Source organism: Clinocottus analis, unplaced genomic scaffold (genome assembly GCF_023055335.1).
Source record: "Clinocottus analis isolate CAN_PGR_092001 unplaced genomic scaffold, fCliAna1.0.p SCAF_2, whole genome shotgun sequence".
Taxonomy (NCBI): Eukaryota; Metazoa; Chordata; class Actinopteri; order Perciformes; family Cottidae; genus Clinocottus; species Clinocottus analis.
This window is the reverse complement of record NW_027175931.1, coordinates 16,658,026-16,679,122: the sequence shown is the minus strand read 5'-3', so window position 1 is coordinate 16,679,122 and position 21,097 is coordinate 16,658,026. Positions and strand designations below refer to the sequence as shown.

General features: G+C 46.5%; 4 protein-coding genes across 4 annotated transcripts; 1 reads left to right on the top strand and 3 right to left on the bottom strand.

The window, feature by feature from the left end:
- Positions 1–1,121: 1,121 nt before the first annotated feature.
- On the bottom strand, positions 1,122–6,429 carry LOC137791043 (ribonucleoside-diphosphate reductase large subunit). The gene is made up of 4 exons (XM_068585744.1): positions 6,249–6,429; positions 1,863–3,844; positions 1,585–1,773; positions 1,122–1,504 (listed from the first exon to the last, which is right to left on the bottom strand). Exons 1-4 carry the CDS (start codon positions 6,265–6,267, stop codon positions 1,319–1,321), a joined length of 2,376 nt encoding a protein of 791 aa, XP_068441845.1. The 5' UTR covers positions 6,268–6,429; the 3' UTR covers positions 1,122–1,318.
- A 518-nt stretch (positions 6,430–6,947) lies between these two features.
- On the top strand, positions 6,948–11,001 carry qpctla (glutaminyl-peptide cyclotransferase-like a). The gene is made up of 7 exons (XM_068585246.1): positions 6,948–7,682; positions 8,458–8,604; positions 8,684–8,977; positions 9,346–9,507; positions 9,804–9,903; positions 9,979–10,095; positions 10,179–11,001. Exons 1-7 carry the CDS (start codon positions 7,467–7,469, stop codon positions 10,322–10,324), a joined length of 1,182 nt encoding a protein of 393 aa, XP_068441347.1. The 5' UTR covers positions 6,948–7,466; the 3' UTR covers positions 10,325–11,001.
- A 186-nt stretch (positions 11,002–11,187) lies between these two features.
- Positions 11,188–12,948, bottom strand: six9 (SIX homeobox 9). Its single transcript, XM_068584135.1, is given in 4 exon segments — positions 11,188–11,339; positions 11,342–11,370; positions 12,079–12,239; positions 12,541–12,948. Coding segments are annotated over 4 exon segments (735 nt in total). The 5' UTR covers positions 12,934–12,948.
- A 321-nt stretch (positions 12,949–13,269) lies between these two features.
- On the bottom strand, positions 13,270–20,052 carry six5 (SIX homeobox 5). The gene is made up of 3 exons (XM_068585343.1): positions 19,337–20,052; positions 16,577–17,982; positions 13,270–15,941 (listed from the first exon to the last, which is right to left on the bottom strand). Exons 1-3 carry the CDS (start codon positions 20,017–20,019, stop codon positions 15,298–15,300), a joined length of 2,733 nt encoding a protein of 910 aa, XP_068441444.1. The 5' UTR covers positions 20,020–20,052; the 3' UTR covers positions 13,270–15,297.
- Positions 20,053–21,097: the final 1,045 nt, after the last annotated feature.

Sequence of the window (21,097 nt, the reverse complement as noted above, 5' to 3'; positions counted from 1 at the left end):
AAAAAGGGGCACGGTTTCTTTTTTTTATAAAGTTTGTTATGTATAATTTTAAGCTATTTATAGCACACGACGGTCCCTGTTGAACAAATCCAGTTGCATCATGGTTAATGGTAATATTGTTAAACTAGGTTTGTTTTTTTAGATGTTAAATATTTTGATAATTTATTTTTAACACATTCCCAGTTCAGATAAGGGAACTGTGTTTTTATTTGTGTATGCCGTTGTACTTCTGATCTCTGTACAAAGTGATTTGTATGATTCCTCCTTGTTTTCTATTTCCTGGCATCTTTCTGCGCCGGCCGGTACCTGATGCTCAGACGTTTGGTTGTTTTCTTTGGGTTGTAATAACTTGTACATTTAAAAGTGTAAATTATGTTTTCATTATTTTATAAAAAATATATTAAAAACAATTGTCAACATGGTCTGATTTTAGGTTTTCCCTCTTCAGTTACATCACAAAACTACAACTAAGACTTAATTTCATTAAACAATTCTACATTTGATTTGTTGCATGAAACCAGAAAAGTGCACGTTTTGTTTATTAAATGTAAAACAAAGCATTGTGTTAAGATAAATGATATTGCTTCTTTAGAGGAAACAATGACAAACTCTTCTACTACCAACTTGTCATCAGAAACAAAAAGTTGCATTAAAAATTCACCGTAAGCTTTTGATGACACAAAGTACAGGATGCGAGCGAAGAACGTTCCGTCTTCAGCCGGACAGAAACACTGAACGCTTCAGGCAAACAAGATGTAAAATAGGTTAAATTTAATTTATGTAGTCTCAAATGTTCGTGTTACTTTACACTTTATGAAGAGGGGCCTGATAAAGTCAAATAAATGTCTTTACTTTTAAGCTTTAAAAAACTACAGCTTTCGAAAACTACATTTCTCCTGAAATCAATCGCTAAATAATGTTCTGTAAAAGTTATGAAACTATTATTAAAGATTCTCATGTGCATGTTATGCCTTCGAACAGGACACTGAGGGAACGCAGTTCATCTCACTACGTTTTGTCTATAAATGAATTTATTGATAAATCTTTTGCTGAAACACTAAACTCTCATCCTCATAACTGTCTCCGGCAACAAAAATCACAAACAAAGTGCATGTAAAACCTTTCATTACAAAGTTATTTTATTTCTAACAAAGTACATTTAGTTGTGTAATTAGAGTTATATGTGACAAAAGTAAGCAGAATACTTTAATAAAATAATTCTATACATTTTGACGCGCTGAAGGCTCCGTGACAGAGTCACTGCGTTCAGCTCGGCGACCTGAAGCCTCGCCGGTATGAGCGGTCCGGTACGACGCGCCTACGACCCACACATGAGGCAGTCGTCCCGGTTCTCCAGAGAACACACCATGGCAGCAAGGTTACGCTCCTTGCTCTCCTCCGTAGCCTTGCTCTCCTTCTCCTTCAGCTTCTCCTTGTTCAAGGTGAACTGGATGGGGTTTGCGGCGGGCTTGGTCCTCAGGTAGTACATCCCCGTCTTCAGACCCTGTGGAGAGGAAGACGTCAGCGACATGTTGCTGCAGTCACAGTAGCAACTTATTTTATTATCTTTATATTTTGTCTTACTTGTTTCCAGCCGTAGAAGTGCATGCTGGTTAGTTTGCCGTAGTTTGGCTCTGCGATGTGGATGTTCAGTGACTGGCTCTGGTCGATGAAGGCGCCGCGGTCGGCGGCCATCTTGATTATGGTCTTCTGGGAGATTTCCCAAACTGTTTTATAGAGCTGCTTCAGATCATCTGGGATCTCATTGATTCCCTGTTGAAACAAATGTTATGTCTGAAACTTAAAGGAAACAAACATACGCACACTAAGTTATGAAGGAGACCGTCATGCGATCCGATTACCTGAATGGACCCATTGTGGCCGATCAGCTGGTTCTTCATCTCCTCGCTCCACAGTCCTCTCTCCGTCAAGTCTTTGAGCAGATGAGGATTGACGATCTGAAACTCTCCGGAGAGCACCCTGCGGGTGTAGATGTTGCTGGTGTAGGGCTCGATGGACTCGTTGTTGCCTAAAATCTGGGCGGTGGAGGCCGTGGGCATCGGCGCCAGCAGCAGACTGTTCCTCACGCCGTGCATGGCGATCTTGTCCTTCAGCAGCTTCCAGTCCAGCCGGTCGGTGGGCGTCTTCTCCCACATGTCGTACTGCAGGACACCCTTGCTGACGGGAGAGCCGCCGTACGTCTCGTAGGGGCCGAGCTCGGCGGCCAAAACGCAGCTGGCCTCCAGGGCGGCGTAGTAAATGGTCTCAAAGATCTGAATGTTCAGCAGTTGAGCTTCAGGGCTTTCAAAAGGGTAACGCATGAGGATGAAGGCATCTGCCAATCCCTGTACACCAATTCCTATTGGCCTGTGGCGCTTGTTGGACTTCTCCGCTTCAGGCACGGGATAGAAGTTCACTTCAATGATCTTGTTCAAGTTCTTGACGATTACTTTGGTCACGGATGCTAGCTTTTCAAAGTCAAACGTCCGCTCGGGGGTGACGTACATGTTGAGCGCAATGGAGGCCAGATTGCAGACGGCGACCTCGTCGTGGCTGGTGTACTCAACGATTTCTGTGCAGAGGTTGCTGGACTTGATGGTGCCCAGATTCTGGTGGTTGCTCTTCCGGTTGCAGGCGTCTTTGTACAGCATGTACGGCGTACCAGTTTCTGTCTGGGCCTCAATAATGGCGTGCCACACCTGCTGAGCCTTCACCACGCGCTTGAACCGCCCCTCCTTCTCATAGGAGGTATAGAGCTTTTCAAACTCCTCCCCCCAGCACTCATCCAGCCCGGGGCACTCGTTGGGACACATCAGAGACCAGTCTTGGTTGCTCTCCACTCTCTTCATGAACAGGTCAGGGATCCACATGGCGTAGAAGAGGTCTCTGGCTCTCTGCTCCTCCTTCCCCGTGTTCTTCTTCAGCTCCAGGAAGTCAAACACATCAAAGTGCCACGGCTCCAGGTACATGGCGAAGGCCCCGGGTCTCTTGTTCCCGCCCTGGTCCACATAACGAGCCGTGTTGTTGTAAACTCGCAGCATGGGGACGAGCCCGTTGGAGTTGCCGTTGGTGCCGGCGATGTAGCTCCCCGTGGATCGGATGGAGCTGATGGCCACGCCGATTCCGCCGGCTGACTTGGATATGAGGGCGCATTGCTTCAAGGTGTCGTAGATGCCTTCGATGCTGTCATCTTTCATGGCGAGCAGGAAGCAGCTGGACAGCTGCGGCCGATTGGTTCCTGCGTTGAAGAGCGTAGGGGAGGCGTGGGTGAACCACTTCTCCGACAGCAAGTTGTAGGTCTCGATGGCCGCGTCGATATCCTTCTCGTGGATCCCGACAGACACGCGCATGAGCATGTGCTGCGGCCGCTCGGCCACCTTGCCGTTGACCTTCAACAGGTAGGACCGCTCCAAAGTCTTGAAGCCAAAGAAGTTGTAGGAGAAATCTCGGTCAAAGATTATGGCCGAGTTGAGGCGGTCTTTGTTCTCAAGAACGATGTCGAGGGTTTGCTTGGAGATCATGGGAGAGTGCCGTCTGTTCAACGGGTTGATGTAGTTGTACAGATCCTCCATCACGTCGCTGAACACCTTCTTCGTCTCTTTGTGCAGGTTGGAGACGGCGATGCGGGCGGCGAGGATGGCGTAGTCGGGGTGTTTAGTGGTGAGCGTGGCGGTGATCTCTGCAGCCAGCGTGTCGAGCTCCACGGTGGTGACGCCGCTGTACAGACCCTGGATCACCTTCATAGTGATCTGGGCCGGATCCACAAAGTCAGAGTTGAGTCCGTAGCACAGCTTCTGGATACGAGAGGTGATTTTATCAAACATGACGCGCTCCTGGCGGCCATCTGAAAGAAAACACAATACTTCTCCGTTAATCCCATTAACACAGGGCAAAGAAGAAAAGCAAAATTATTCAATCAAGAGTAAATATCAAACTGGATATTTAATCAGTTAAGAACTACAGTTTAACAAAACAAACATCCTTGTTTAGTTTAACTTCGTTTCAATATTTTCCAGTTCCAAATTTCAAACCACACAAACGGATTATTTTGCGGAGATACTAACTGAAGTATACATTCATTAATACAAAATAAATCATAATAGCCAAATATGACTGTCAGCTATTAATCAAATGAAGTATTCAACGTTTTCATCCAACAATGCTATATAATGTGCAAAATAATCTGTTTCAAGTAATTCTACTTTATTGAAAAGCGGAATTAAAAGTATAAAATATACTTAAAGTACCAAAAGTAAGAGTCCTAATGATGCAGAATCATATGATGTATAACTAATATAATTAGTGATGCATTGATATTTAAATTAAAGTCAAATACATTAAGTATAGTATTTACCTCCAAAATGTAGTAAATAGCATGAAATGTAAAAATTAAAATGTACAAGTACCACAAAGCAGTACTTTAGTCCAATCACCTAAAGAAATGAACTGAGTTACATTCCACTAAAACTACTAATACAGAGCATTGAGACTTCAGTGATCACCATCTGTCCTTTGTTTATTTGCGGAGCAACTTTCAACAAGGAGATCCAAAGTGCTTCACATAAAGCCATCAACACAGTGTTTCCCCGACCATTATAATAGGGGGGCGGGGCTCCCCCTGAAAAACCCCGCCCCCCTGTAATTTTCTCTATTGCGCCAGATCACAAAATGTCATTCATGGTTCTCTTTCCTGTAGAACAGATTTACACCTTTATCTGTTATTGAACCAACTAAACGGCCGTATTTTATTGATCGGATCTACACACAGCTTGTCATGCATGTCTCTACGTGGTTGCGCGAGTTCCGCCCTCATGCGCACAGACGCTTGCGCGCATCCAGGTGAGCACTGAGCACACGCACAGCAGCGACAGAGAGCGTCGAAAAATATGTCGCTTGAAAAGTAGACAACTAGGTTATATCTGAGTTTTAAACGCTCCCAGGTTGAAGATGGCATCAGTAGCTCTTCTGCGAGGAGCACCGCTGCAGCTCTCTGAACGATGTTGAGCCAAAGTGCTCGTGTCTTGTACCAACAATGAGCTGCAGGCTTCACACATTACAAAAGTACAAAGTACACGGACATAAAACTACACGGACATACAACCAAGTCATTAATAAATATATGGAGAAATGCCTGTACTGTCTGGTAAATGTTTAGTTACGCCGTTAAGTTAAACTTGCGCATGCGCGACTCGCTGATTCTTGGCGTTTTGACAAAAGTCACTCCAGAAGTCTCCGTCAGGTTTTTTTCTGCTGTTCCGTCTCTCGAAACAGAAAACACATCTCAGATGAACATGGAGCATAAACTGATAGCGGCCGTATCAAATCTACAACCCAGTTCGTATTTGTAGAGGAAAGCTGCTGCTTTCCTCTACAAATATAGCTCACTGATGCTACTAATACTTATACAACCTGATGCTGACATACCTGCACTCATTCTGTTTTGTCAAAAACATATTAGCTCAATGATATATTTAGTAGTAACTAATTAGTTATTTTTTGCACGTTAGAACGTTATTTTCATTGTTCTAAGTGATTGCAATTTAAAAAGAAGTTGGTCTAATGGAGCAACCTGGTTTACTTGAAAGTTATTGTAATTTCCTTTATTCTGTCACTAGAAAAGCCCAGGGTGAGTCACACAATGATGTTATTTACAGAAAAGGTTGGAGAAACACTGCATGAAGCGTCTGTGTCGCCGCCGCCGCCCGCCCCCCCTCCCTGAAGCTGTAAACCTAGGGGAAACACTGGACACATAATGCAGATTTAAACACTGTTAATACAACATTAAAACGTTCTAAAAGCTAAACAAACTGACTATGTTATACTTCATAACTTTACCAGACGAGAGGTTCACATTCATGCCTGAACCAACTTTACATTTTGGCGCCAACAGAACAAAGACGAGGCAAACCACCGGAAAGACCGACATGACAGTTATAGGAAGTCAGACATGGTTTTAGGACCTGCTGGTGATTAATCTGACTTTATACGACGACGTGCTCGTTAACGCTGAGTGAGTTCACTCAACTAGCTGACAGCTTGGCTGCAACCTGCTGCTCACACTGGCTAACTAGCTTAACCAAGTTAACCAACGGTGGCTACTCTGTAACGTTAGCTGGCCAACTAAAGCACAGAGTAGTGTGACATTCAATAAGCAATAGGCACATAAGTCTCTGTAGTTTAATATTGACATGATTGACATTATAGCACTGGAGCTAACGGCCGCAGCCGTGGAGCAGAAGACGGCTCACCTCGCTTGATCACGTGCATGCTGGCAGAGTGACGTGACTGTGTCCGGAGAAAGAAAACAGCAGCTGAACGAAGACGGCTTTATGTTCTGCTCGGTGTCCAAACGTGCACAGAGACGAGAGAGTTCGTCCAGAGGAGGCGAGGACAACTGTTTCAAGTCCCGCTAACGTCGTATTTGTACGGAAGGCGTCACCGCTGCACGCAGAGATGGACGGGGGTGTGGACCAATCACCAGCAAGAGAACGCGGGACTTTTTATCTGAGGACCAATCAGAACTTTTTTTTAATGACACTTCCTTTTCCGTTCATTTTCCCATATGAAAATCTGGCGGGATAGAGAAATCGGTCACACAACATGATTTGGTTTGTCTTGTCCTGACTTGATTCAAGCGCACTAATTAGCATCCAGAGAACACCCAAGAATGTGTCCTCACTATGTCCTCACTCACCCAGGGAATCGATACCTCTATTATATATTCATGTATTGCTTTTGAAATACATCTGAATTAGTTCAAAATCTGATCTCTGAAGTAAAAGTGAGGTAGAAAAAAGTATTGTTCTTCCTCGGAAAGGAAGGCTTGTGCCTTTTGAAGTACAGTACAGTACTCAAATGTCGTCACATTGGCTGCAGTTCCCTCGCCCGACCAGGAGATGGCGACAGCGCGGCACAAAGCTGTTCGCCAACCACAAAGGAACCCGGAAAGAAGTCACGCTATGATTCGACCAGAAGCTGCCAAGATGTCCTGCGATGACAAGACACGTTACCTTTGTACATTTAACTGGAATACTGTCACAGAAGAGCTATAACGACTTTGTTTACGCGTCACGCGACTCTTTATTGTAGTTTTCCTCTTTAGCAGCTGACTGTGGATGAACATGTAAATAGTTGCTGCTCGCTAAACAACATATGCTAGACAACATTTATCTGTACATTATTATACTTTATCCTCGATTAATTTGATAAAACTAGTCATGAAACCAACAATGCCTTCAGAGAGCTGGGCTGCTGGAGTCACATTGAAGATCGGGACCACACACGACACATCAGCCGTGAAGGATGCCTCGCACTGAAACGGGACGACAGACTCATGTCACCGGCCTGACAGACGACCCGCCTCCCTCCGGGCTGCAGCTTCGACTTCCTGTGTGATTCTCCCTCCTGCGGGCTTTGCAAGGTGAGGACACGTAGCTGCTGGGACGTCCTCCTCGTGTCGGCCTGTCATGTCCAGGTCCAGTCGAAGGTACAAGCCTCTGCAGCAGAGCACCGACGGCTCTCTCCCCGGCTGTGACCGGGTGCGGATGCCCCGGGCCCGGGTGCTGCTGCTCTGCCTCCTCGGGGTTCTCGTGCTCGCGGTGCTGCTGGGAGTCTCCCTGTCCAACGACACCAGCGACGGACAGGCGAGCCGCGTGCCGACCGCAGATCTCACCAGGGACAGAGTAAGAGACACACACACACACACACACACACACACACACACACACACACACACACACACACACACACACACACACACACACACACACACACACGTTCACTTTATCAGTATTTTCATGACAGACACACACACACACACACATATGTACTTTTTATCAGTATGTTCACGACATATAAATAAGTCCATCCATCCAAATATGTGTTAGTCACAACCAGATTGTGTTGCATTGTCTGTCTGTGATGTGACATAGAAACCCGATATGAGACGTGTTAGTGGGGACAAAGCTGAGCCTCAGAGTGCACTGTGAATATTCATCCACACAGCTGATCACGTGTCAGCTGGTAAAACTAGTCCATTAAGTCATTATTAGGCGATGGACAGAACTGTAATCATCATTTTTAAGACAAAAAAAATCCTCATTTGCTACTATGCTTTAAAAATTTCCTTGAGAAATGACAGCAAAAAAGTGTGAAAACCTGTTCTCCCCTATTACAAAGTCTATGAATATGCAAATATGTTTGTTGGATAAAAAAACAAGGTTTAAAGTTTCCCCCTCACACGTTGTGTTGGTTGCATATTGAAGTAGTGACATCATGATCAGGGATAGATTGGTTTCTTACTCTGTCCACAGTCAAGATGTATTGTATTCAAGATTTGAGGAGAACACAATACACTGTTCTTCTCCATTGTTACACTTTGCTGCCTAACTGTACTTTTTGCTTTTTATTTTCCGTCCTCATCTTCTGAGTCATGAATCTTCTTTCCCGTCCCTCCAGTTGTCCCACAAACCCAGCAAGTGCTCTCCGGCTCAAATCCGCCGTCTGGCCTCTCAGGTGGATGGCAGCCGGCTGTGGGAGACTCACCTGAGGCCCATCCTGATCGAGAGGCTCCCAGGGACCGCGGGCAGCCTAGCGGTCCAGCAGGTGTGTTCATATTTATAGTTTCCTCGTCTGTACACATTCCCCTCGCTCGTCTTCATCTCCCCTCCATCCTCTGCTTCAGCACATCTCCTCCGCTCTGTCCCCGCTGGCTGCCGGCTGGGCCGTGGACTTGGACTCCTTCCAGTCTCCAACCCCTCGAGGCCCGGTCACCTTCACCAACATCGTGGCCACTCTGGACCCTTCAGCTCCTCGCATGCTGCTCCTGGCCTGCCACTACGACTCCAAGGCGCTGCCTCCGGACCCCCACGCCCCAGAGAAGGTGTTCCTGGGGGCCAGTGACTCGGCAGTGCCGTGTGCTATGATGCTGGAGCTGGTCACCTCTCTAGACGCCCAGCTTCTGTCATACAAACTGCAGGTCTGAGCTTAGTTGTGTTCACATTCGTGTTGCTGTCCTGGTGGTTGCACTGAAGAGATTCAGACAGGAGTTGCACATGTTGACAGATTAGCTTCCTACTACCTGTGATCTTTCCTGTGACAAAAAGATGATGCTGAGAAGAGTTTCCCTGAATGTTGTCCCTCTGGCTCTGTGGCTGCAGGATGATGCTGACTCCAGCTCCTTGTTTTCTTTGCAGCAGTCATCTGTAAATAGCAGCATCCTCCTGAGGCTTTGTGTAGTTACTTTAAGAATACACACTGCGACAACGCTGCAGAAAGAGAAACGGCCCTTAGATGCTACTTTTAGTGAGATGCATTTTAATGTCTTTCTCCCCCTTTCCTCCTCAGAAACTCCCTGTGTCTCTTCAGCTGGTGTTTTTTGACGGGGAGGAGTCGTTTGAAGAGTGGACCGCCACAGACTCGCTGTATGGCTCCCGTCACCTGGCTGAGCGGATGAGCAACACGCCTCACCCTGCAGGCGCCACACACACCACCATGCTCCAGGCTGTGGTGAGAACAATACAGAACGCGTCCTTGATGGTCATCCTCGCATCCTGATCCAGACGTACTAGTCTACATGATGACGAGCAGACTGCAAAAGACGGCCACACCTGTGTCATTTGAAACTAAACAAGAGACTTCAGGTTGTTTCCGTATGGACTGGCCCTCCTACTGAGTAAAGGAATTAAAGTCTGTCTGCATTAAATTAGTAATTAGAAGCTAGTTCTCCTGTTCTGTAACAGTTTACATCTTTTTTTACATCTTTTCATCTCGGCAGTGTGTCTAACTTTGCACTTGCTCTCCAGGACCTTTTTGTGCTGCTGGACCTGCTCGGCGGTCCGGATCCACTGATAGTTAATCACTTTGATAACACGGCGCGCTGGTTTGACCGTCTGATCGCTGCGGGTGAGAACTACTAACGTTTTCATGAATGAGATGCCCTCTCCGTGTGTTTGCCCTCACTCTGCCTTCACCCCTCAGAGAAGAAGCTCCATCGACAAGGTCTGCTGACGTCTCACCCCTCAGAGCAGACGTACTTTAGGAAGGACGTGTACCTCGGCCCGGTGCAGGACGACCACATCCCCTTCCTTCACAGAGGTGTGTGTGTGAGTGAGTGAGTGAGTGTGAGAGAGAGATACACTCTGCAGTCATCTTCACCATCCCCCCCTCCTTACATGCAGGTGTCCCGGTGCTGCACGTCATCGCCACTCCCTTCCCACAGTTCTGGCACACACTGGACGACACAGAGGAGAACATGCACCGGCCCACTGTGGAGAATCTGACCAAGGTCATGGCTGTGTTCCTGGCAGAATATCTGGGTTTCTGAACACAAACTCCAACACATATTGGGATGAAGGAGCTGCATTTTAACCCCTACTGTAGTGCTAACGCTATTTGTCACACTGATGACAAATACTGATGTGATGACCAGCGTGAATTGGACCTAAATGCACAAATGGAGAACATGAAATGAACTAAACTGTTCTGCAATACCAGCGACCACATTACCAAAGACTTGGTCCTGCTGCACCGAGCAAACAGGTTTCTGGTGACGGATGAGTGAGAGATCGTCTGAGTCTGAGGATGCGATGCAGATAGAAAGAGTCTTAATTCAGATGTTCATAGTTCCTGTTTCAATGTACCGGAGAAACATTTGGAAAGTTGAGTCTGTGAATTCAAAGACACTTTATTTCTTATTTAAATGTGTTTTGCTTCATTCCTGTGAAAAATGAAGCAAAACACATTTAAATGTATTTCCCCCGTTGATATTAAAGTCTTCTTGAAGAGAGACTGTGATGAGTGGAGGTCTCTCAGCTGTAAACTCATTTCTGTTAATAATTCTTTACTTCGCCTTAAACCTGCTGTTTTAATTCCAGCCATGTTATTTACTGCACATGTTGTGCCAGTGCAATGATGCGGTTAGAGTTAGAATCCCAATTGTTTTTATTTAAATCATGTGTACTGAAAAATTTGCAATGACGTTGAATTAAATTATTGCAATTTTGGGGTTTCAAAAACACAGAAAAGGTCCATGGAGGAACATTTAGTCCCGAACTCGTCTCCTTTGACACGATGAACAACAACAGCCACAAAGTATTGTTTTACTGAAAATTAACTTTACATTTAAGAAGAAATAAAACTGTTTTGTAATATTATACTAATCAAAAAGAAACAACCAAGTAAAAGAAGTCAAAAGTTAAACATCTGAAGAGCATATTCAGTCGAGGTCTCAACACAAGTGAAATGGAGGCTGTGATGGGTGAGCGAGCGGCGCCGCAACAGAAAATTCACATCTGGGCTTCCTGGAGGTGAAAAGTCGTTGTGGGTGGAAGGATGGAGGTTGAGGTTCCTCCAGAACTTGATGACAGGAAACTGCATCTGATCTCACGTGCTGTTAAATGGCTCGTCATGTCTTAATCTAACCACAAGTGGGTGCTGTTGTGCTATGTAGAATTAGACAAATAGGTAAAAATGAAAAACTTCAATCAATTTTTGATGTGATTGTTCTAATTTGGTTCTGCTGTAAATGCTTTGCAGCTGGTCATGTTGCATTTTAAAAAATGGAATAAATAAAAACATTATTTATACTTTCTCAATCTCAAATTGGATGACAAAAATCACTAATTGAGCAATAAATTCTGTGCTTGAAATGTTATAATTCTTTTTATTTAAACAGTTATTGCTGTTTTAGTATTGATATTTTCATTAGATCCCCGGAAAATAAAGAGAAGGTATCACTAAGACCAATTCATCTAATAAAAAACCTGAATAATGTGATAATCAGGTCTCAATCACTTGTCAGAGCAGTCTGTCTTTAACACTCTGGAACAGTATCAGGTAACTCCATGCCTTCATAAAAACCTTCATTTTCAATATGCCCTTATTAAAGCTGTTACTCTTTAGATAAGTGTACACTTTAATTTAACCAAATGTTCATGGCACTAGACAGTGGCTGCGACACATAGATTTAAAAGGTGTGTATGACACCAGTGATGAGCTTAACATCTATTGATAGTTGTATCCTGTTGGAGTCATGTCCTCTTCCTCTAAAGGAGACGCATCCCCTCGGCCCTCACTGACCCGGTCACGTCGGCGGTCCGTTCCCTCTGCCTGCGGTTTTTGAACCAGTTGCTGACCTGCGTGGTCGTGAGGCCGGCGGCGCCAGCCAGCGCCAGCTTGTCCCGCGTGGAGGGGAACGGGTCCCGGCTGTACTGCAGGCGGAGGACGGCCCGGGATGTTTCCTGTTGGGGTGTTGAAGGAACCAGTCAGGCCTGAACGATGCTACGACACAAAGCCATGTCAATACCACAGACAACCACAGGACCAGTGGATACAGAAGTAACTGTATCTTAACTATTTGAAGGTTTTGACACTCAACACTTATTGATCGATTGTTAATAATAATTTGAGATTAAACGTTGCAAAAGCCTTCAACGCAAACGTTTGTCAGTTTGCACTAGTTCATGTGTTGGAAAAGTATTTAGAGAAGGTGCTCAAGGGACAATAGTCCGGCAATCAAAATGCTACTGAATGTATTCATACCTTGAAACAGTAGCTGGTCTCCTCTCCGTCCCAGATGGTGCGTGGTAGAGGAAACTTCCTCCTCACGCGATACTCGCCCACAGCTCCCAGCGGCCGGCCGCGCTGCCGCTCGGCCTCCAGGTAGTGGCCACGCAGCCAGAGCTGCTGCAGCAGCGCGTGGCTGCGAGGGGAGAAGGAGAAGCCCTCCAGCAGAGCGTAGAGCGCAGAGAAGAGGCCCAGGTGAAAGGCCACCGCGGCTCTGGCCTTCAGCACACTCTCCTGCTCCCCCAGGCTAGGAGAGGAGGCGAGGGAAGGAGGAGGAAGAGTGCGGAGGAAGCCGGCCAGGCGGGCCATGCCGCCGCTCTGCAGAAGGACCTCGCACACACAAGCCACCTGCTCTGGTGTGAAGATCATTGCCGTGGCAGCAGGATGCCCTCAGGTACAGATGTCTTCTCACAACCTCTCTGTCTCTCTGTGCAGGAGCCAGCTGGAGCCTCAGTGATGTGCATATGTTTGTCGTCATGCCCTGCAGAGTCCAGGTAACCTGAGACCAGCGGGTAACAACAACACACTCCTTCTCTTGTGGAAACACATCATGCACACGCTGTGTGCTGCCGTCCACTCACGTCTGATGGTTTTGCAGAAACAAAACATTTGAATAAAAATTTTCTTGCCAAATTGGAAACATAACTCTCGGACAAATAGTTTGAGCACAAACAATAATGAAGCGTTCCCAACAAACGCCAAACCTTTTCTGTAAATGTAGTTTATTGCAATATTATGAAATATAAAAAATAAAATGCATTTGAATACAAAAAAGAGAAAACAACCTTGTATGACACAACGTTCCCTTTCACGAATATCAAAAAGTGGATCAGAATACATTATCTTTGGTAAAATGTGGAGCCGTGTGTCGGTAGAGAGCAGAACGTTACAGAAACAAACGGTACAAATGTGCATTTCATGTCATCATACTTTGGTAAGAAATGGCTCATATAAACAAATGCAGGCTGCCATATTTTACACATAGGACACGTTTCCCTTTAATCCTAACTACTCCTTTGAATTTCAGTCAAATTCAGACTGAAACTGATCTGTTCAAGTCATTTCCTGAACTCTTTCATGAACTCTTTCATAAACTCCTCAGAGGCCACTGGGACACAGATAATAACGTGGGACTGTGTGTAAATGACAATCAAAATGACTTTAAAACATGTAGTCTAAGATGTAAAACCTCAGTCTGCACAACAACGTGACCTTCAAGTCAAAATGAATATCATTTCCTATCTGCATTTTTTCACAAGGACTCACTTTCTTACTGATTGATACAAGCTTTAAATAGATTAAATGTACACAACGACAAACATTCTAATAGAAACACACCAACACACAAAGGCCATTATTGTAACTGGATGCAACACTGAAGTGTGTGTGTATGTATGTGTGTCTGTGTGTCTGTGTGTGTGTGTGTGTGTGTGTGTGTGCGTGTGTGCGTGTGTGTGTGTGTGTGTGTGTGTGTGCGTGTGTGCGCGTACCATAACTGGCCAAAGGTCTGACTGCAATATGACAATATGGAGGCGTTGATGGTGGAGCTGGTCATCCATTCACAACAGAGTTCTTCAGGATTATTAAGGTCCAATTGAAAAAGGATATAAAAGACATTTCAGAAGAGACTATGAGTCATAACACAGCAGCGCAGTAAACATTGTGTGAATGAAAAGGTGCAAAATATACAAACAGGAGATTGGGCTACGATCAGATGTCACATCAGATGTCACTGGACAAACTGATGTGGGTCTGCAAAAAAGTCTGTAAAGTGAATCCCAACATTTGGTTTGGTGTGTAAAGTCCAAACACTTTTCAAAAACATCAAACTTGTAAAATAAGGCACTTATCAATATGAACAAACAGAGTTTGGATGCTAAAATATCACGAAGATCCCAGCAAATGCTTTAGTGTCATGCTTCATTTAAAGTTCTGGTATTCAAAAGCTCTTCCTCGTCTTCCACGAAGTGTCCCTTATAAAGAACTAAACATGCATTGCATAAAGTATAAACCCTTTTATTTCCTGTGTTATGTTTTCACCAATGGAGTGCAATGAAAGTCATTGACCAGTTCAGTTGGTGGCGTGTTTCAGCCCTTCAGTGACGTGTCCTAACAGAACGTTGCTGTGTCGCCTCCAGGCTACGATGGAGTAAAGGTTTCACATGAAACCAACTAAACTTCTGTTTGTGAGGAATTTAATCTTCCCATATTTCTGGAGTGTTTCCTGGTAGAATACGTCCTGAATCTCTGAGCCGTGGAGAGACAGACCGTAATCAACAACAGTCCTACAGTCCTACAGTCCTGTGGTCCGTCCACAAAACACTTCTACTGACAGAAGAAAGCCCCGACAGCTTTCCCAAGGAGAACTGAGGAAGCCGTGTCTTCAAGAGTCTTTTCTGTTTAACCACGCGGCCCGTCCACTGGGCCACGCCAACTAATCTGGGAGTTTTTTTGTCTGCGTCTGATAAAACACATAAGGCACGTACAGACTTTGGTAAAAAGAACAACTCTAAAAAGCTTCAGAACATCCGATATAACCCTACATGTGAAAGAGAGCTGCAGAGATTCATCTGAAAAGAGCCAGCTGAGACCGTGACGTACCGCCGACTTTCAAGTCCGAACGTGAACATATTGTAAAAAACATTTGGCTCTTGGAGGTTTGACAACGTGGTGTGAGTCTGCAACCTACTGTACGCTTCATTGTTTTAGTTCTCAGAGAGCGAGGTCAACGCACTACAAGCCAAGGTCGTCGTCTACGGGGACGGACTGGAGCTGCGTCAGGATCTTGGCGTCCCCGTCCATGTCCTCTGGACCCCCCAGTGCTCCGGCGTCCACATCCTGCTCCGGCGAGGGGCTTCCCAGAAGCAGCGACTCTCCTCCAGGCAGGCCCAACAGAGCCGGGTCCACAGTTAGGTCCGCCTTGCCGCGGCCGTCAAACAGAGTTAGACTGGCTGGAGTGGCGAGTGGCAGAGGGCTCCAGGCTGGGTGGGCGGGCGGCCCCCCGCTGTACATGGGACTGAGGGCGAGCAGACTTTCTGGAGTGAGCGTTGTGGGCGTTGTGGGCGTGACCGAGGGCTCCAGCACAGGGAGGGAGGGAGCGGCAGGCGTCCCCGCGTCTGGAGCCCCGTACAGCGGCGACGAGTTGATGAAGTTTAGGGCAGATGATGCAAGGCCACAAGGGGGCGGGCCTAAGCTGCTGGAGCCAACGGGAAGTGGGGAGGAGCCGAAAAGGTGACTCAGCCCATTGGCGGGGACGGGTGGCGCCTCAGGGACGGCTTTCAGGGGCAAACTGGTGAGCTGAATGCCCGCTGGGATGGTCAGGATCAACTTGCCCTGCTGGACGCTCAGGTACGGACTTCCACCGAGGACGAGGTTCCCTACGGCGTGATGGAGGAAACACAGACGGCAACATCCACACCAGTGTGAGAGGTAGCAGACTTGTTATTTTAACACGCATTCAGAAGGTTAGACGACAAGCACGAGTCATATTCTGTCTCTGTATTCAGTGTATTTTTGAATGAATGTGTGTTTTACAATCATTGCTTCCCTCAACAGTTTACAGCTGATGCTCTATTGTTTAGTGTCAGAGCTGGTTGACATGTTTTTTATTGTTTAAGTGTCACAATGTTATGATGAATGAGCTGAGGACCATATGTTACAGCTCAAACAATACGTTGAGCAATCCATTGCAAGATGGAGTGGATCATCCCCCGGTGGACATTTTGAAAACTATTGATCATGTATCAATGACTCTGCATCAGCTAATCCACTTCATACAATTCATTCATTTACCAATTTGTGCTTGTTTTGTCTGTCCAAATTCCAAAGATATTCAGTTTAACATCACATAGAATTGAAAGGCTGGAAGCAGTGCATTTCTCCTCATTTAAGTGAGAATGTATTAAACTACTTAATCAATTATAAAAACAGGTGCCGGGTAGCTTCCTGTGGGTGGATTAATGGTTTCAGCTCTGGTTTGCACATTAATACACAAACATCTCATGCAGTGTACCTGGAGGAGCCGACGGCAGCTGGATGATCCCAGAGTTGAGGAGCTGCACACTGGGGGCCGCGACACTCTGAATCGGCCTCAGCTGGTCCATCCTGAGAGGAGCCTGTGCGACCGCCGCCGGAGCCGAGGTCAGGATCTGTAAGGGCACTCCAGCTGAGGGGATGGAAAGAGGAGAGCCGGCAGGTACCACCTGAGGGAAAGACATGCTGGAAGCAGTCTGCATGTGGGAGACGGGGACCAGCTGAGGCATGGAGAGGGGAACTAACTGTGCCGCTGAGGGGCCTTTGGTCTGGGGGGCTGGGACTACTTGTGTCGGGGAGGAGATGGAAACAACTTGTGGGATCTGGACTTTGCTGAGTGTGGAGTTTGTGCTTTGGTTCTCCAGCTGTGTCGGTCGCTGTGGGAGCTGGCTGTTGTTGAGCTGTGAGATGGAGACGATGGTTGAAGCACCTTCAGGCAGAGTCGGCGAGCATTCCTGCTGCTGCTGCACCAGTGTGGTGCTTGTGTTTGTCTGGTTCTGGAACTGCGGAGCGGGCGAGGTGAGGGAGGACACTGGGACCAGCTGAGGGCATTGGGAGACCTGAGCTCCTGCAGAGTGCTGGACCAGCTGGGAGACAGGGATGCCCTGGATGGAAGGCACCACCTGGGGCAGAGAGAAGACCTTCTGGGATGAGTGGCTGGAGGAAACCACAGAGCTGGTGGGGTTTAAGTGAGAGCCGGCAGTGGCAAAGACAACGTACTCCCCGTGTGGGCTAGAGAGAGGCAGAGCGGAGCTGGAGATGAACATGCCCGCAGAGGACATGGAGGCCGGCAGGGTGACAGACTCCTGGGCTTGACTGCTTTGTGTTAGAACTAGCGAGGGAAGCCTGGTCGGGGAGGACAGAGTCGGTGAAGAAGGGGATAGCGATGAAGACGAAGATACTGTCTTGCTGCCGCCCTCTGATTCAGGGACACTGATGAAGTCCATGGCATTGCCGCTGTCTGTCTTGGTTTGAAGAGGAAGACTTCTCTGCTTGGCCTCCATGGCCGAAAGCTGCTGCTGCGCCATAGACACGGCGTGCTGCACGCTGATGCTGGGTTTGGTTATGACCTGAGCCCCGTTCAGGATCAACGGAGCGTTGGTGGCGACAGGACTCAGTGTGACTGTCTGGCAATCGCCCAAGCTCAGCCCATTGATGATGACACCAGCACCGGCGCTGGAGAGCAGGGAAGTTCCATTAATCAGTAACGACGGCGGCGCTGTGAGGAAGCCGCCGGCGCCGTTGAGGATGAGCTGGCCTCCGGCACCGCAGGGCACGGCAGACAGAGAGATGATGGAAGCCGTGCAGCCGGCCGCATCGTCCGCTTTATCGGGGCTGTCGTCGAGGCTCGCCTCGTCCTCAGTGCTGTGGTTCCCATCAGACTCACTGCAACCGAGGAACAACAAACGGGTCAAATACAAGAGGGATGTGTAGTTTAGCACATTTACATTGTTCACACATGAACATTCACACAAGCTGTTTATTATCTTTGTAGTTGTTTAAGCCTGTATCGATTATATGGCATTAACGGTTTATACATTGTTATATTTATATATCTATGCATTGGATTATAGCCTTCAAACTCTATTGGACTGAAAAGGCCAGTTATGAACCATGCAAAGTCTTCATCAGACTGCATCGTGCATGATGGCGTCTTTAGTTTGCTTCTGAGAATTTCATATAATATTATTATATTCTAATATTTTATTCACAGTCATAGAGTGTGAACGTGTCAGAGGATATAAATTCACGTGAATATAAGAAAGACTTTGAATTTGCATTGCAGTAATATTGAAACAACACAAACGGATATGAAATGACTTAATAAATACATTTTATCAAAAATGTTAAATTATGACACAAACAACATTTACATGATATGAGACTTAATCAATTCAAAGACTTCTGACATTTTCTAGATATCTTCTATTTGAAATGTAACATCGGGCGGAAAGTACACATTATTTTTTTAAATTGCAGATGTTTAGATTGAAATAAAAGTTGTCTAGTTTGTGTGTTCAAGAGGTCCATTGTAGTACTGAAAATACCAACCAGTGCAGTGGTAGTATTATGTTCTTGTCATCTTTACTATTTCATTTGCTAACCCTACCACATGCAGCAGTGGACCAGTAGAACCTGACAGGAACACAAAGCTAAATGTGTGTGTTCTACATTGTCTACATTGTGTAGCAGCCTGGTCCACAAACAGATTGTTAGTCGCCTCAAACCCTCTGATCAGATACGTTTGCTGCATCTCATCTCCTCACAGAGATCGTCTTGGTTTAATAGTGGCTGTCCTGTTTTTACCCACTGCCACCTTCTCTTTGACCTACTGTAAACTCAGTCACCCTGCAGGCCCGAGGCAGCGGTGCAGGGTTCAGGGAACTTGAGCCATGGTGGATCTCACGTTTCATAACAAAGCAACATGCTCCTCTCAGCCTGTGTGGCTTTAGCTGTCAAGAGGACAGCCCCACGTCCATCTTCTGACGTGATGCATTGCTTTAACGTCTGCGTGCTCTCTCCAGGCTGCAGGGCTCTGTTTACCGTGCATGTTTGCTCTGGTAGTTTCACTGCGTGCTGTTAACGTCAGAAAACAAAACACAGACTAAAGAGCCGCCCAAAGACCCGAAGGAAGGCTCGTGGAGACAGATGTCCACTGGACATGACTTGTGATTTCCTAACTCGACCCTCAAAGACTGGATGCGCGTGGTGAGCGCGGTCCCGGTGCTGTCGGGCTTGCCTTTTGCTGTGCGTCCCGGACGGGGTCCTGTCCCGCTGCCTGCGGTTCTTGAACCAGTTGCTGACCTGCGTGAGGGACAGTCCGGTGACTTTGGCCAGGTTTTTCTTCTCGTCCGGGGTCGGGTACCTGTTGCTCTTGTAGCACTCTTTCAGGGCATTTCGGGACTTCTCCTTGAAGCAGTACACGGTCTCCTCCCCGTCCCAGATGGTTTTGGGCAGGGGGAACTTCTTCCTGAGCCGGTACTTGTCCACGGCGCCCAGGCTGCGGCCGCGGGACCTCTCCGCCTCCTTGTAGCGGGCTTTCAGGTACAGGTCCTGCAGGAACCCGTGGTTAGACGGGTGGAAGTCGTAGCTCTCCAGGATGGCGTACAACTCCTTGAATTCTTCCCGGTGGAAAGCCACCAGTGCCCGGGCCTTCAGCAGGGTCTCGTTGCCACGTAGCAGCTCGGACGAAGGAGGTATGGTGGATAAAAATCTCCACAGGCGATCCACATTGCCCGCCTGCAGAAGGGCCTCGCAGAGACATGAGACTTGGTCGGTGGAAAAACTCAAAGCCGACTTTTGGAAACTTTGGAGTAATCGTTCCGAAATCTGCACCGAGTCTTCTTCCTCCTCTTTGGACTCCGTCGGCTCCTCCGGGCTGCTCTCGGATTGTTCTGGAGACTCCAAAGACAAGGAAGCCATTTTTACTTTAACTTTTTTCCACCCGCAGTTCCTCCTCTCTCTCCCTCCCTCCTCTCCTCTCCTCCCCTTCTCTCACTCTCCCTCTCCCTCTCCCTCTCCCTCTCTCTCTCTCTCTCTCTCTCTCTCTCTCTCTCTCTCTCTGTCTGTCTGTCTGTCTGTCTGTCTCTCTCTCTCTCTCTCTCTCTCTCTCTCTCTCTCTCTCTCTCTCTCTCTCTCTCTCTCTCATGAGAGTGCCGTAGCTAGCAGCGGCCCCGCCCCCTTCCTTGCTGTAATGCAGGGTCTTTGTTTAAAGTTGCTCAGCTCTTTATGACAGAAGGTTATCCAGATCATAATATATGTTCTGACTAAATAGTTTTGCAGCTCCAGCACTATCGATGTTTTCGTCATTGAGCTTCTCACATGAGCTGTTGTGTAAAACTTGTTTCATGACAACACTCTGACACAAACATCTGACATGACGTGATGATGGTATATAACAATTTCAATACCAGAAAAAGTCGTGCATAGTACACTATATACTTAGTCAACATGTACAGAGCTCAGCAAATTCGTCTGTTGAGAGCTAACTAAATTCTTGTTTCCTTCACATTTCAAGATAAAAACCTTTTCCAACGTGATTAATTGTCTGCTTATCTTTGTTATATCCCAAAGTAACTATAACTGAAAATCTTGTGTCAATGAAACAATGATTATTTGACTAGTTGAGAACATAATGTTTTCATAATTGATAATTAAATGTTTTAAGTGTGTCAGATTGGTATAGTATTGATGACTGATGCATCATGAGTGTTCAGCATTGTAAAGGTGATGCAACGCATTGCCCTGTCTCTTCTTTCCTTTTGTGTCAGATTACTTCCATTTTTCTGGCAATGTGAATTCATGTTGTCACGTTTTAATTACTTGTGCTTTGTTACTACTGTCATTGATTGCTCTGCTGACTATTTCTGTGATTAATTGATCCATCGTTAGTTGAGTTTTCCAAATTTCATACCATGCACTAGCATTAACCTAAGACCCCTTGAACAACCTGAGAGTCACATTAAACAGTGTAGTAAACACATATCATTTATAGCATCCT

Excerpts from the sequence above, each read along its gene's own strand:
- LOC137791043 (XM_068585744.1), bottom strand. Across the intron at positions 1,774-1,862 it reads GCCACAATGGGTCCATTCAG|GGAATCAATGAGATCCCAGA; the intron begins GTAATCGGATCG and ends TTGTTTCAACAG. Across the intron at positions 1,505-1,584 it reads ACTTCTACGGCTGGAAACAA|GGTCTGAAGACGGGGATGTA; the intron begins GTAAGACAAAAT and ends TCCTCTCCACAG.
- qpctla (XM_068585246.1), top strand. The coding sequence starts at position 7,467 with ATGTCCAGGTCCAGTCGAAGGTACAAGCCTCTGCAGCAGAGCACCGAC. Across the intron at positions 7,683-8,457 it reads CAGATCTCACCAGGGACAGA|TTGTCCCACAAACCCAGCAA; the intron begins GTAAGAGACACA and ends CCGTCCCTCCAG. Across the intron at positions 9,508-9,803 it reads CCACCATGCTCCAGGCTGTG|GACCTTTTTGTGCTGCTGGA; the intron begins GTGAGAACAATA and ends CTTGCTCTCCAG.
- six5 (XM_068585343.1), bottom strand. The coding sequence starts at position 20,019 with ATGGCTTCCTTGTCTTTGGAGTCTCCAGAACAATCCGAGAGCAGCCCG. Across the intron at positions 17,983-19,336 it reads TCCGGGACGCACAGCAAAAG|TGAGTCTGATGGGAACCACA; the intron begins GCAAGCCCGACA and ends CCTCGGTTGCAG. Across the intron at positions 15,942-16,576 it reads GCTGCCGTCGGCTCCTCCAG|GGAACCTCGTCCTCGGTGGA; the intron begins GTACACTGCATG and ends ATCACGCCGTAG.